Here is a 15,401-nt window from a genome sequence, read left to right on the forward strand (position 1 = left end):
ATACTTAAACACCAAGACCTAAATAAATACTATTTGGTGTAAAGAATGACTCATGAAGTATTCTTATACTTAAATAAAATGAGCAAGAGTTGTGTGGACCATGCCAGCCCGACTCATAAAGCAGTTCCTCCCGTGGCTTCCTTGCTCCAGCCAGTTCTCAAACATAGGTTAGATCACTTCCCTCTCCTACTCCCAAACAGCCAGTTTTTTGGTTGGGCCATTCAAGACCCTCGTGATGTGGCTGAAAGTTATTTTTCCCAGCAAGCACTTTGATCACAAACCATTCTACAGCCCCTCTCACCAGTGACAGTGCTGTCCGTGGCGTTCCCTGGATGGGCCTCGCCCTCTGCTCCTGCTGCCCCCTGCAGGGTCCTGTCTGACTTACTAGGATCCTGGCTGCGTTCAAATGTCAGCTCTTTAAAACAGTTTCTTCTTTCCTCTCAGAATATTACCTACTTCTTCCTCTGAGCCCAGATATACCTCCTCTAATATCTCCCCTGGGTCACTCATTTCATTCTATTATTATCATTATTATTATTAGCTTACTGGTCTGTCTTCCTCATTTGACATGGTTTGTTTTGTTCATCTTGGAGTCTACCACAAATATGCCATAAGTCCTTTTATGTCGACTAGCTACCCAATGAGTGTTAACTATTGAATACATAAACACCAGGCACATATGGACAAGTAGTATATTCCTAAGTAGCTCAGTTCTTCCAAGTAGAATAAAGGTGCTGTGGGAGTGAGCAAGGAGTAACCGCTGCCTCTTGGAGTCTCAATATTTTGTGGTTCAATAGGACCAAGACAACACTGGGAACATGCAAGTTGTTCCATCTTTATACTTCATTTACAAATTTCCAGTAGATGAACCATCCAGTGCACAACACTGAAATAATTTACCTCCATAGAAAATGTCTTTTCCATTAGCCCTGGCCTTCAGTGCCGGCATCGGCTGTGGCGTACATAACCTTTCACTTTATACATTTTACCTGACTGTGTAAGCAAATCTGAGGGCTCATAACTTTGGAGGCAGGAATGTTTAATGAAAACCAGACAAGTGTGCTAATAAGCATCGGGAAGGGACCCAAAAGGGATTTCAACAGGGAAAACTCTCCTTACTCTGCATTGCTGTCTGGTTTGCATGGCAACTTGTGTTGCTGATGTCATTCTGTTTAAACTCTTTATAGGGCAGATGCTTTAACTCAATGACTATGAGAAACAGGAGAAGCAAGTAGACCTGTCTGATTACTTGATGCTAATAAATGTAAGTAAATCAGAGCTAGTTTATAAGCCAAATAAAGTTTGTGTGCTCCAGAGCACCCATCTTCAGATACCATGCACAATTAGGTTGTTTTTTTTTTAAAGAATAGTTTAATGATTTTCAGAAAGTAAGGGAGAGGGAGAGACAGAGAAACAGAGAAACATCTATGTGAGAGCACACCATTGCTAGGCTGCCTCTTGCATGCCCCCTACCAGGGATCGAGCCTGAAACCCAAGCATGTGCCCTTGACCAGGAATCAAAACTGCAACCTCCTGATGCACAGGATGATGCCCAATACACTGAGCCACACCAACCAGAGCATGTACAATTAGTATTTCTTAGAGCCCAAGATAGCCAGGCATCATATGAAGGCTCTTGTGTATTAGTTAGGCACTATTGATGAGACCATAGGAGAGCTTAACTTCTCTCCTGGATTAACAATGGCATTTATCCAAAGAATAAATGTCACCTTACCACTTTCTGGATCTAGAAAAAATTCATTGTGTCCAGATCCATAGAGTGAGTATCGTATATCTCCATTGGATCCAATATCGGCATCCTGGGCACTGACCTTCAGGATGATTTTATTTGAGGGAATGTCTTCGGGAAATAATGCTGTATATGCAACCTAGTCAAAGATAAAAGAAAAGTAATTACATCATTAGTATTTCTGGGGCAACTGCCACAGTTAGCATGCATTCAAATAATTTAGATGCATTTACATAATTTAGCTTCAGCTATTTTTTTCTTATATCATAGAACCAACCATTTTACAATATAGGATGAAACATGGTATGTCTCTTGCCCTGCCTCTCCCATGCTCACTCATTCAACAAATACTGATTGAGCACTACTATGTGCTCGGTACTACTTAGATTCTAGGAGTACAGTGTTGAGTAAAACAGATAAAAATCCCTGACCCTGTGCAACCATGACGCAGGACTCATATTGACCACGGTCCTCTTTCTGTTAAGCACCAGTGAATCCCTGGGACCCTTCAACTCTTTAAAAAGCCACTACTAGCATTTGGCATTAGTATGAGAGATTAAGTCTATTTGCATTTTTCTAAGCTACAGAACACCAATGTTGTGGCTCTGGGTCCAGATGGTGATTAAAAGAAGAAAGGTAAATGAATAGGGATTTAATTTCAGTAAGAAGAAAACAAAACCTAGTATTGGCACCTTGCACTGACTGTCCTGTTTGTTATGTGATAGAAAAGCTACCTCATGACGACCTTGAGGATCTGGGTTCATTGCTAACATGGCCATGAACCAGCTGTGTAAACTTACAAAAAAAAGTAATTTATGCTTTTGAGGGATCCATTTCTCTTTTATGAGATCAATGATTTAGAATAGTCCTTTAAGGTCCTTCATGATTCCTCTAAAATTATTTAATTTTAGGACTCATTATTTTGTTTTTGTTTTTGTGGGCAAAATTATGTACCTGATTCATGCTACTCCTCTACTCTTTCCATGTTTATAATATTTCATCTAAGACTCCAACTCCTAGCCTCTTATATCCAATTGGAGCTCACTAACTAAGCAGGTCAGAGCAGAAATTAGCTTGGCCTTAAACAGAGAAGGGAAATGGGTCTTGATTTAGTTTTAGAAAAGGAGCAATCTATCTGCGATAGCCACAAAACTTACCTGATCACACACTGGGCTATTGTCATTCACATCGCTGACAGTCACTTCCACCATGGCCTGTGTGACAAAGAGCCCATCGGTGGCCGTGATATTGAGGAAGTAAGCATCTTGTTCTTCCCTGTCTAGAGGTCTCTTCACATAGACCTTCCACTCACTCTGCACCAGCCCCAGGGCAAACCTTCCTCGGGGATTCCCTCCTGCAGTAAAAAAAAAAAAGAAGAGGGTTTGAAGCTGTGCAGTAACAGCGAGAGGCCAGCGTGGGGTCATCCAGGTGCCCCGCAAACTGTATCATTTACGATACTGAACAACAATCGATTCTCACTTCCTTTTGATTCTTGTGCAAGAAAGCCTGATATTTATATGCTTGGCTTGTGTGGAAAGTAAAACAGTAACTTTCAAGAGAATAAAATGCACTTAGAGAAGCCGGAGGTGAGCTCTTGTTTAGTTCCCCTTAAGGACAATCAAATTCAAACTGTGAAATCAATCCTTCTCAGGATGATACAACCGTCTTTCCACTTTGTCTCAAGAGAGGATGTAATACACCGTAGCTCTTGTTACCAAGACAATTTCATTAGCTGTTGATAATCAAGGAAAGGCAGTCAGTTCTATTGAAGGATCTTTTTTAATTTATGGGGGTGACTTTGGTTAATAAAATTATATAGGTTTCAGGTGCACAATTCTATAATACATCATCTATATTGTATTGTGTGTTCACCACCCCAAGCAAGTCTTCTTCCATCACCATTTATCCCCCTACACCCTCTCCTACCTCCCCAACCCCCCTTTCCCTCTAGTAATCACCATACTATTATCTGTGTCTATGAGTTTAATTTTTTCTTAAGCCCTTCACCTTTTCCACACAGCTCCCCAACCTCCATCTCCTCTCCTCTGACAGCTGTCAGTCTGTTCTCCGTATCTATGAGTCTGTTTCTACTTTGTTTGTTAATTTTGTTCATTAGATTCCACATATAAGTGAAATTATATGGTACTTGTCTTTCTCTGACTGGCTTATTTTACTTAGCACAATACTCTCCAGGTCCATCTATGCTGTCACAAAAGATTTCCTTCCTTCCTTTCATTTTCTTCTTCTTCTTCTTCTTCTTCTTCTTCTTCTTCTTCTTCTTTTTTTTTTTTTTACAGCTGGGTAGTATTCCACGGTGTGAATGTACCACATCTTTTTTATCCACTCATCTCCTGATGGGCACTTGTCTGCTTCCAAATCTTGCTATTGTAAATAACACTGCAGTGGACATGGGGGTGCATATATTCTTTTGAATTAGTGTTTGGGTTTCTGCTATTAAGGAATCTTTTCATGAAAGATTTATCATACAGCTGCACTCTCCCTATAAGGACTGGGTTTTGGGGGAGAGAAGTTGGTATGACAGAGGAAGACCCATTAGTATTAAAGGGCCCTAATGAGGGGTCATTGAAGGTGCAGTTCAAAGATAAGCACTACAATTAGATCAAATTTATCAGAGCAAAGCTGGGGAAAGCAGGAGAGAAGGAGAAGAGGTGAAATGGAACAGCTTTTGATGACGATGAAACACTGACAGTGGTCCCAGCAATACTACTTCCAGCATCACTGAGTTGCATGGGGACCACAGTGGCTTGCAGAAGATGGGAACAGGAGGGAAGAAAATACTTGACCTTCCAATCCCAAAGAGGAAAATAATGTCGCCTCAAACAAGGAGGAAGACTGAACGAGACAGCTGGCAAGGAGCCTGGAATTCAGTTAAATCATCACTGTTTCCCTGGTTTAGCCATTTAGCAAGTATTTATCACCTGCTCTGGGCCAGACTCGGCTCCAGGCAGTGGCGCTACAGCAGTGGACAAAACTGACCCAAATTTCTCCTGCTGGAACTCACATTCTAGTGGGGAAGACTGACAGTAAACAAATAAATAAGGAACATATTGCATCCTGCTGCTACTTCACTGGAGTGAACTTGTCTTCTTACAATGAATCTTTAAAAAAGCCCAGGGCAGAGCTGCTGGTCCTGTCGAGGGGATGGAGTGGGAAGGGTGGCATTTTGAGAGCCAGACTGCGCCCTGGATTATAAGGTGAGGGGTGGGATCAGTCTGGGGTCTCAGCGGTGTGGGGCTAACACAGGATGAATGGACTATACTAGGCAGACAGTGCAGAAAAGGAGGGGGTGCACCCTCCTCTAGGGCAGTGGGTTTTTGCTGGGAGTGACTGTGCCTCCTCCCCCACCCCTCAGGGGACACTTGTCCATGTCTGAAGACATTTTTGAATGTCACATCAGGGGTTGTGAGGTAGAGCTACTGGAATCTATTGGGTAGAGGCCAGAGACACTGCTAATCATCCTACAAGGCAGAGAACTGCCACCTATGACAAAGACTTATCTGCCCAGAATGTCAAGTGTCCAGGGTGAGAAATCTGCTTCCCTGAGGCTTGGGGTCCTCCTTGGGAGATCACTTTCCTCCATCACTGGCTAGGATTCAGTTAGACTGTGGTTGAATATTCAGCATGCACAGATTTAACCTCGCCGATGCTTCTGGTGCAGGCCCACACTGTTCTTTTGTTAAATAAAATGATTAATGGTCCTTTGTTAATCTGTGGAAGCACAGCCAAGTTGTGCTACATCAAGAGCAAAAGTTAAATCTCATTAAAATCAGTTGGTGGTTGGCACTGCTAACAGTAACAGTAGCTTAAAGCTACTCTGTTCTCATTACCTTGGTAAAGTTGATAGGCTGGCCCCTTTAAATCTTCCATTCAGAGACAATGTATAAATAATTAAGGCTGAGTAACAGTTCTTCCAAATAGAAGAGTATCCCTTAGAATGCTTAAGAAGCTTTTTATCTGCAACTGAATGCAAATGAAATCAAAGTGATGCTTTACTCACCTATTTCTCTTTACCACTATTGCTCGTGTCTTTATTGCAGAAACATACATTTTAATAAAAAGGAAGCTATCAGCTAAAGCATGAAATGCATAAATAGCTTTAAACAGAAAACATCAAGCAAACAGTTCCATGAAGAGGAGGAGTAACGTGGAGAAGTGTGGCAGTCGCTAGCACGGACGCATATGCCCTCCCGTGGATCTTATTCTGCAGTGATTAATTAACTTTCCCACCAACGTACTTAAGCAGACTCTGTGTCCTGGGGGCATTCTAATTAATTCATTTTTCACGGTGAATAATGTAGTTTTTCTAAAGGGAAACCACCTGACTATAAGTATTGATGGATTCTTTAAAATCTTTTGGCACTTGGCTTATGTTCTGCCTTTGAATGTCACAACATCAAAATGTTCGTTTTAAAACCCCAAAATAGTTTTAGGAAGACTGCTCCCACATCACCAACCCTCTCCTCTTTGTAGTTTAAGGCCAATCACCCCCGGAAAGCTGCCCCTGATCAAGACACCCCTTCTTCACTCTGACATGAAATCCTCAGGCTCTCAGAGCAATGGTGACATACTTTGTGCCCTCTGGGTGACCTCATTTGTCTATCTTGGCTTTCCCATTGAACTGCTACTTACTATTTGGAAAGACAGGAAAGGGATCCAAGAAAAATGAGCTGTCAGGAGAAATATCTTTGGTTTAGAGTTATAACATTATTTTTTTTTAGCAGGTCAAACCTGGCTCTCTAATTTGTAAATGTGAACGTATATGAGTTTTCATTATCAGAGGAAACAGCTATTTGCTTTTTTCCCCCCTTAAAAATGTAGGGAAAAGAAATATAGTTAAAAATACATCTCATAAATTTTTAAAATAACAGCAAAAAAGAGCTGTTATTTTCACTTCTTCAGCTGAGAAGTTTGGCTGGACTCCACTTGCAATGATAAAAAGTGACTCAAGGCCTGGGTACCGATCTGGGTAACCAGTCGCAGGCAAACCAATGAACTCCACATTAAAGCTGAGTGAGGAACAACCAACAACCATAACTACTCAGATCTCTTCCTCAGCCCCAGAGCATCAATACTCTTAACCCCTCATCTCGTCTTCCTTCTTCTCTCCTACTCTCACTGCCTGCCAACTTCCATCTCTAGAGGGCAGAGCCCGTAGTGAAAACCAAAGGGTGGTAGACTGACCTGTAATGTGGTAGCTCACTTGGCGATTGATGTCGGAAGTGTCTCTGTCCCACGTGCTGAGGACGGCTACCACCTCACCCGGAGGGTCGCTCTCCTTCACATTCCCTTGGTACACCTCATGGGCAAAGACGGGTGCGTTGTCATTTATATCTGTCACCCTGACAGACACCAAAGCCGTGGCAGAAAGAGAGAAGGCCTCCCCAAGGTCGGACGCCACCACGGAGAAGGTGAATGAGGGGTCTGTCTCGTGGTCCAGGTCCTTCAAGGTACTGATCCAGCCAGTGTTGCTGTCAATATTGAACGCTTCCATTACCTTTTCGGGTTGGGAATCTGCGTGCAGGGAGTACGTGACCTGCCCATTAGCTCCCCAATCCATATCGATGGCTCTCACCTGGGTGAGTTTGGTGCCGATTGGCATCCCTTCCATGACCATGGTCTCATAGCTTGCCGTCTCAAAGACTGGCTTGTTGTCGTTCAAATCCAACACCTTGATGTCCACGTCCGCAGTAAATACAATGTCTACCTTGTCGAGGGGTATCGTGGCTGCTACTTTAAAGTGGAAAGCTGGGCTGACTTCATGGTCCAGGCGTTTGTCAAGCTTGATGGTGCCTGTGTCCTGTTCTATGATGAAGACACCCCCTTTGTTATTTTCTGGACGTTCCCCGTTAACTGTGCTGAATTGGACATTCTGACTGGGCAAAATCCTTAGGGTGTCCACCGTGCTCCCAATGGCCGTATCTTCTGCAATGGTAAAAGAATACTGAGACTGGGTAAATGAAGGCAAGAACATTTCAGGGGGCAAGACGTGGATGTAGACAGGGATGAGGGAGTGCTTTACTGGAATGCCCCCATCAACTGCTTTGACAAAGAAGGACAGCACTGTGTTTCTCAGCTGGTTAAAATTGCCCTTTGTGACCATCCAACCGTTGTCAGGATCGATTTCCAGCAGGTCGGCCACAGAGACCGAGGCCTCGCTGTACAGGGAATAAGTAATCCTTGAGTTGGCTCCATCATCTGGATCCATGGCCTGCACCTGAGTGACCAAGTGGCCCCGTCCCACGTCTGCCCTGACGCTGGCCCTGTATTCCACTGTCATGAACTGGGGAGCATTGTCATTTTCATCCACAACAATCACCCTCACGGTGCAGAAAGTCGTTCTTCCCCCGCCATCAAGGGCCCTCAAAAAAATACTAATGTCGCCTTCCAGAGGGTTTTCCCGGTCGAGCCTTTCTGTTGTAATGACTTGTCCATTGCTGTCTATGAGGAATCGATCTTTGGCAAAGTCATTGATGATGGCATAGCTGATCTGCCCGTACGTCCCTGGGTCCCCGTCTGTGGCTCGAACGTGAATCACCTTTGTCCCGGCAGCCGCATTCTCTCTAACCTCAGCTACATAGGTGCTTTGTGAAAAGGTGGGGCTATACAGGTTAGCCCCCAGCACCCTAATATGCACCTGTGCAGTGCTAGTGAACAACCCGTCAGAGACGGACACATTGAGACTGTACAGAGGCTCCATCCGCTGCTTGCGGTGGTTGGATAGTGTGATGACCCCACTCTTGCTGTCCATCAGAAAGCTTGTCCGGTCGTTCCCAGATAAAATGTTATATTCCAACCGGTCGAAGTCAGAGCTGTCTGCATCGGAGGCTTGCACACAGGTCACAAAATGGCCCCGGGGGGCTAATTCACTCACATAGGACTCGTAAATGAGCTGATTAAAAACCGGAGGGTTGTCATTAATGTCTGAGATGTAGATATGAACCAGGACCTCACTGCTCAGCGATGGGAAACCACTGTCAGTTGCTCTGACTTTCAAAGTGCAGTGTTGCACTGACTCGTGGTCCAGCATCCGCGCCGTCAGGATTAAGCCACTGGCGCTGTCTATGTGGAAATAATCGGTGCTGTTGTAAGTGTCCTGGACAATCTGATAATGAACCATTTTATTGTTTTCTGAGTCCACATCAGTGGAAACAACTTGCAAAACAGGTGTCCCAATGAGAGAGGCTTCTGTCAATGTTGTATTGTATGTAGGCTGATCAAAAACAGGGGGGTTGTCATTCACATCATTAACTAGCAAGTCAACGGTGACTTCAGCCCTGGCACCGGTAAGGGCATCGCTGGCTCTTACTGTCAACTTGTAAACAGATGTAACTTCATAATCCAAAGGGCTAACGACTTTCAGGACCCCAGTGTCAAAGTCGATGTTAAATTGTTTATAAAGATCCCCATCAATAATGATATATATGATGCCTTGGCCTTCTGGACTGGTGGCATTGATGCTTAGAATAGGTGTATCCATCCCGATGTCTTCGTTGATGGATGCTGTATAAAAGGGCTTATCAAACACAGGCATCGCTTTGTTGACAATCGTGATGGGAAGTTCTACGGATGTGTACAAAGAAGGGTTTCCACCATCTTTGGCTAGGATGGTGACACCATACTCGATGTTGGACAAGTCAGAGTTGAATGCTTCTTTTAAAATAACATTCCCCGAATTAGGGTTAATTTCAAAGTGGCCATAGTCATCCTGTAGGACATAGGTCACTTCTCCATTTGCACCTTTATCTTTGTCGATGGCTGTCACCCGGTAAATCGGAGTCCCAGGCTCAGCGTCAACTTGCACAGCAGCATAGTAAGGGAGGCCCACGAAGACTGGAGAGTTGTCATTTATGTCTTCGATGCTGACTCTGACCACCACCCTGGCCACACGCAAATGGTCCATCTCCCGGCTGGCTTCTACCACCAGCTCATATAACTCCTGTTCCTCACGGTCGAAGGGGATTCCGGTGGTCTGGATAACTCCTGAGGTAGATTTTATCTTGAACTTATTTCCTGGGTTTAAGATGCTATATTTTAAGGGCTCATTAAGGCGATTTCCAATGGCATTGACAATAGCAACTTTGGTTATATTAGGGTTGTTCTCTGAGATTGAGGTGGAATAAAAGCTTTGTGTGAAGTGGAGGCCGCTGTCCATGGCTTCTTTAACTAAGATGGTGACCATGGACGTGCTGTAGAACTTCCCATCCGAAACTTTAACTATTAGTGCGTAGTGGTCTTTGGAGAGGTTGTTGTTTTTTATGGAGAGAATGCCAGTATTTGAGTCCATTAAAAAGTGATCCACGCTGCCTTCCAGCAGGCTGTATGTCAGTTCGGGGGGCACCTCGGAGTCAGGATCTGTGGCACTAACTTTCAGCACCTCCACTCCGACGTAGGTAGGTAGGAGCAGGACCGTCTCAAACACAGCCTGGGTGAAAACAGGCGGGTTGTCATTCACATCTGTCACCTCTATGCTGACTTCAACGGGACTCTCTGCAGTCAGCTGGGGGCTGCCGCTGTCTCTCACGTGCACGTGGAAATGGAAACGGGAGATGGTTTCGTGGTCCAGGGTGGCAATCGTTCGGATGGCCCCCGTACTGGAGTCCACCGTAAAGAACTTCTTGGCCGTGGACTCAACGATCTGATACACAAGCAGAGCATTCCGGTTGCTGTCGGCATCAGTGGCCCGAATTACCAGGGGGCTGTTATCTAGGCTCCTGACAATGCTATTAACTGGGGCAGCCTCACTCAGGCTGCCTGAATATTGAGAAAAGAGGAAAATGGGGGCATTATCATTCTCATCAACAATCTGAATATTGACGGAGACGTTGGAAGCCATTCCTGCCATGTTCGTGGCCTGTACGGTGAGTTGGTAAGAGGAAGTTCGCTCATAATCCAGTGCCTTCCGGGTAGTGATGACTCCAGAGTATGGATTTATGGTAAAGATCCCATTTGTGTTTCCATCTTTGACATCATAAATGAGGGTAGATTGACTAATCGCAGAGATCAGAATGACCGATGTTCCAATATCAACATTTTCATTTACTTCTGCTTGGTAGTCTTTGTGAGTGAACTTGGGGTGAGAATTATCAGACATGGTGACAGAAATGCGCACAATTGCAGTGGCAGACATGGGCGGGGAACCCTGGTCTGTGACTTTGACTGACAGGACAAACTGACCCATAGTCGTCATGTCTGGTTCTTTGGAAACGGTGATGATGCCCAGGACTGGTTCGATCTTAAATGTGTTCCCCGTGTTCCCTAAAATAAGGAAATCAATGGGGAAATGAGTTACAATTGGGTCATTTTTTGATCATTAACTTTTCATCTAAAGGCTACTTGACTGCAACATGGCAAGCAAAAAGCAATTTTTCATATTCATTCCATCTCATTCTGAAAATAAGACAAGTGACTCCTCTTTTAGGAGTATTCAAAAGCAACTGAAATGAGTTTTCTGGTAAAATTGTGAATTTCAGATCCCTATCTTCTTAATCTAGGTTAACAACAACAACATAGCACTGTGTACTTTAAACCTGGTGAATAAAAGCTTGTGGGGGAGACTTTTCTGTTTAAACTTTCTTATTCTCAGCCTTGTGAGACGAGGACCAGACTGGCCTGGCACAGGCTAATGTCACCAGTGAAAAGGTATTTTCACCTAAACTATATTCTGTGTTCCATGTTACGAGGAAGAGAGCTGTAGAAATTGTTTCAGAACACTACCACACAGTCATTTGGTTTCAGATTATCCTAAAGGTAAGCTTTACTACATGGAATTGGTATCGTTTCATGCTATCAAAACCCCGTTCATCCGGAACACTACTTTGGTGAGGGGGTTTTGTTTAGGCAGGGAGAATTCTTTCCAACTCACTGTTGGCTTTGTAAGTCATGAGGATTTTTTCTGACTAACTGATTCTTATTTTCCCACATCCCCAAACACACATGCACACACAGACATAAAACTAGACAAATAATGATAAGGCAGTTGCTCCAATCTGTAACCATTCTAGGCGCTAAATTTTTCAGAAGTTTCTGGTGAAGTAGGAAACTGTTGATCATCGGAACCAACATCCAAATCAAAGACTGGAGATGTAACCCTTAGGAGACTAAAAACGGGTGCCCGCTTGGCCACCTCTGAAACGGGAAGGGCTGTGAACCTGGAAACTGTGAGAGTTTAGAGCTCTGTCTCTGAAATGTGCAGGGGTGTGAGGTTGGGATTGTTGCGGAAAATTAAAGAGAAGATAATGGGGAACACACAACTTGAAGAATGTAAAGAATGTAGTTCAAAAGTGGTGGATGGTGTGGAGCAGCATCCTTCACCGAGTCGCTTTTGCTTCTCTCATCAGCCTCCCTAATGCTTCTCAAGGAACACAGCTGCTTGTGTGTCTAGATTCGTTTAAATCCAAAGTTAATGATCTTGGTTATTCAATTATATTGGGGTTATTCCTTCTTTTTGAAGTACTGCAGTATGCAGACACATGGAGAGTTTAAATGTCATCATTAAAGAAGGCAGTTATATAATGTGTCCATTGAAATATATAGCAAGCACAGCTGTATACATACTTCTTACTTCATTCTTACTAAATAAACTTTTCCATGTCTGAAAATGAAAAAGTCATGTCCCTATAAATCCGTTTCTGTAAGATGTTTGCTTATTTTTAAAGAGGAAGTAAATCGAACAAAGAGGTAAAGAATTTGATTCTAGGCCTCACATATTGGGATGACTCTTCCTTTGCCACCTAATCATGAGCATCCTGTGATGACCACAAGTTCAATGATCTCCTAAGCAAGCCTGCAAATTTTCAATAAGCAGCACTGTGCAACTGAGTGGGAGTCTGACCTTTGTTTTGATTCATAGATCCTCACAAGGAGGCAGCAATCATTTCACTTCAGCACCTCAGTGGAGAAAAATATAGAGGCAGCTGAGCAATAGTCACCTTCCAGCAATGGCACCAGCATGCAACCCTGAAAGATGAATGCAAGAGAGCACACGGTGTCCCACGGTGGAGTTTCCAGGTAAGTCCTTCCTCACTCTACACAGCAGATTTCTACATGCCCAGCAAGGTACCATGGCAGGGGCGAAGAGGAGCCAGCTTCTGACCTTGAGTAGACCTTCGTAACCCTGCTGTTACATGGTTGCTGGCTGCTCATTATACTCCTGCTCATATGTCAGGTCCAAAGTGGGCTCTCTGCTCTTTTCCTCTTCAATGTACTGTCCTGTATTCTTAGAGTCCACTCCTGCTTATTCTCTCCTGCTGTACTTGAATCCTTGGAAACCAACCTCTGCTTGTTTCTTTGGAGTCTACAGCTTCTTGTAGCCATTGGCAACTGGGCAAGAGCTGCGCTTATCATTATTTATCTAGTAAACAGCACAGTACCTGGCACAAAGAAGGTGCTTGATAAATATTTGTTCAGATTGATTGGGAGGAGAGAGTTTAAAAGATTTTTAACTCTCTGTCTGTATATATCTTGGGAAACCCTGCTGTTACATGTTACATGGTTGCTCATTATACTCCTGCTCGTATGTCAGGTCCAAAGTGGGCTCTCTGCTCTTTTCCTCTTCAATGTACTGTCCTGTATTCTTAGAGTCCACTCCTGCTTATTCTCTCCTGCTGTACTTGAATCCTTGGAAACCAACCTCTGCTTGTTTCTTTGGAGTCTACAGCTTCTTGTAGCTATTGGCAACTGGGCAAGAGCTGCGCTTATCATTATTTATCTAGTAAACAGCACAGTACCTGGCACAAAGAAGGTGCTTGATAAATATTTGTTCAGATTGATTGGGAGGAGAGAGTTTAAAAGATTTTTAACTCTCTGTCTGTATATATCTTGGGATCCAATACATCCCCATCCTAACTCAAATCTTAGTTCTCGTCTCCCCTGTACTGCCTGGTCTCAGAGCCACACACGAGCCACTCTTGGTGCCCGAGTTAAATAGATCAGTGGTCGCCAACCTTTTGGACCTCAAGGACCACCAGTGGTCTGAGGACTACCTACCGGTTGGCGACCACTGAAATAGAGGACCAAAGCTTTGCACTAGAATTCGCCCTCAGTCCTTCAGGCCAAACTAAAAAGCTCCAGTAGTTACTTACAAACCAGGCAGAGGAGGGAATGCATTGCCCGCCAGACAACAGAGTAAAATCTTTGCTCATCAGAGGGCTGTGAGAGAACTTAAAATGCACACTTCACACAACCACTTGGCATTTGCTTCAAAATGCTGAAGCCTCCGGGATCCACCTCTCTCCTACCCTGATCTGGGAAGAAACTGGCCAGGTAGGACCAGTCCAGGTCAGTGTGGGTCTATCTGTCTGTCCATGAAGGGGCCCAGCAACCACCTGAGATTGATTGTATCCACTGTAATTCCCATTAGCTTTGTGAACATAGAGTCAAAAGCTGCTTTTTGAGTTACCAATCATTCCTGTGGGTTTCTGGAAATTCAAGTGTTCTATATAAAAGGTGTTTTAAGGAAATAACTTTTCTCTCTAGTTTTAGTCAACTGTGAAAGAAATGACCAAGTTCTTTCTCTATGCACAGCACCAGGCTGTCCTCTGTGGAGGTTAAAAGGTAAGGGAGACAGTCCTTTCAGCTGGATGGTAATTTCCTTTTAAATTACTCTTCAAGAACATCCAATTTGGTTTACAAATGACCTGGCTATCTGAGAGGAGTGTAATAGTAGCCTTCCTGACAAATATAAACAACAAGTAGGCACTCAGACAAATGCTTAGACAAAGTCAAGTAAGGAAAGTAGACATACAACCCTATACCTAAATGATTTCAGTGACATGAAACAATGGATATGCATGAATGAATATGGGGAAAATATATGTTAGGGGAAAACTGTAGAAAGAATATAAAGAGTTATTGGATTAGGTGCCATTTTCTAGGATGTTACTGAAAAATTGCTTTTCTAAAAAGAAGTTTATATATTATTTGTAGGAAAAAAGAATAAGAATGAATAAACTAAGAGATATAAAATACCATCTTAAAAATTATTAATCTAGAAAAGAAATGTGTGACTTCACTGGGGGTACCTGGCTGTTATGAACCAACATATTTTATTTTATGTTATTATTTTATTTTTTTGTATAGAGTTTAGCACTGACTTATGAAAAATGTGGATGCCTAATGCAGGGAATAATTTTAGATCGCAGGGTTTTTTAAATAAGGTTGTTGGCTTTTCATTTTCTACTATTTTTTAGTCCCAAACTGTCATTTTAGCATTCATATTTTTGTTTCCACCAATCACAAAAATGCTCCCTATTTACATCAAGAGAAAGCTTTGCAGTGCTGGCAGGAGAGGAGACAGCGTCTGGCACGATGCGTGACAGACATAATGTTGCAGAACATTTTGGAAATATGTGGCCTGAATATTCCAAAGAAGAAGGAGAGGAAAAGGGAAAATAGAGTAGATAAAGGATATTTGTAATTTTTAGGTTCACAGTCCTATCCTTTGATTGGACATTTATGTCTTCTGTCATTAATGTTTTTTAGTGTTCTATCCTCAAACTATGGTCCTGCTTATAGATGTCAAAATCAATTTTTTAAAAATCTCTAATTTAACAAGAGTCTGTATTTATTTATTTTTAAGCTCTCTCTCTCTATATATGTTATATATACACACACAGGTATATATATATAATAT

At 43.1% G+C, this 15,401-nt stretch overlaps 1 protein-coding gene across 2 annotated transcripts in view; it reads right to left on the reverse strand.

Annotated features, from left to right (window-relative positions):
* FAT3 (FAT atypical cadherin 3) overlaps positions 1-15,401 on the reverse strand; it is a 535,794-nt gene that overhangs the window by 80,085 nt on the left and 440,308 nt on the right. For both annotated transcript variants that reach the window (XM_005869663.2, XM_005869662.2), the window contains exons 9-11: positions 6,953-11,026; positions 2,908-3,104; positions 1,736-1,889 (exon numbers count right to left, since the gene is read on the reverse strand). In XM_005869663.2, the coding sequence (XP_005869725.1) occupies positions 1,736-1,889; positions 2,908-3,104; positions 6,953-11,026 (4,425 nt within the window). The remainder of the gene's footprint in view (positions 1-1,735; positions 1,890-2,907; positions 3,105-6,952; positions 11,027-15,401) is intronic.

This window comes from Myotis brandtii, unplaced genomic scaffold (assembly GCF_000412655.1).
Source record: "Myotis brandtii unplaced genomic scaffold, ASM41265v1 scaffold302, whole genome shotgun sequence".
Classification (NCBI taxonomy): domain Eukaryota; kingdom Metazoa; phylum Chordata; class Mammalia; order Chiroptera; family Vespertilionidae; genus Myotis; species Myotis brandtii.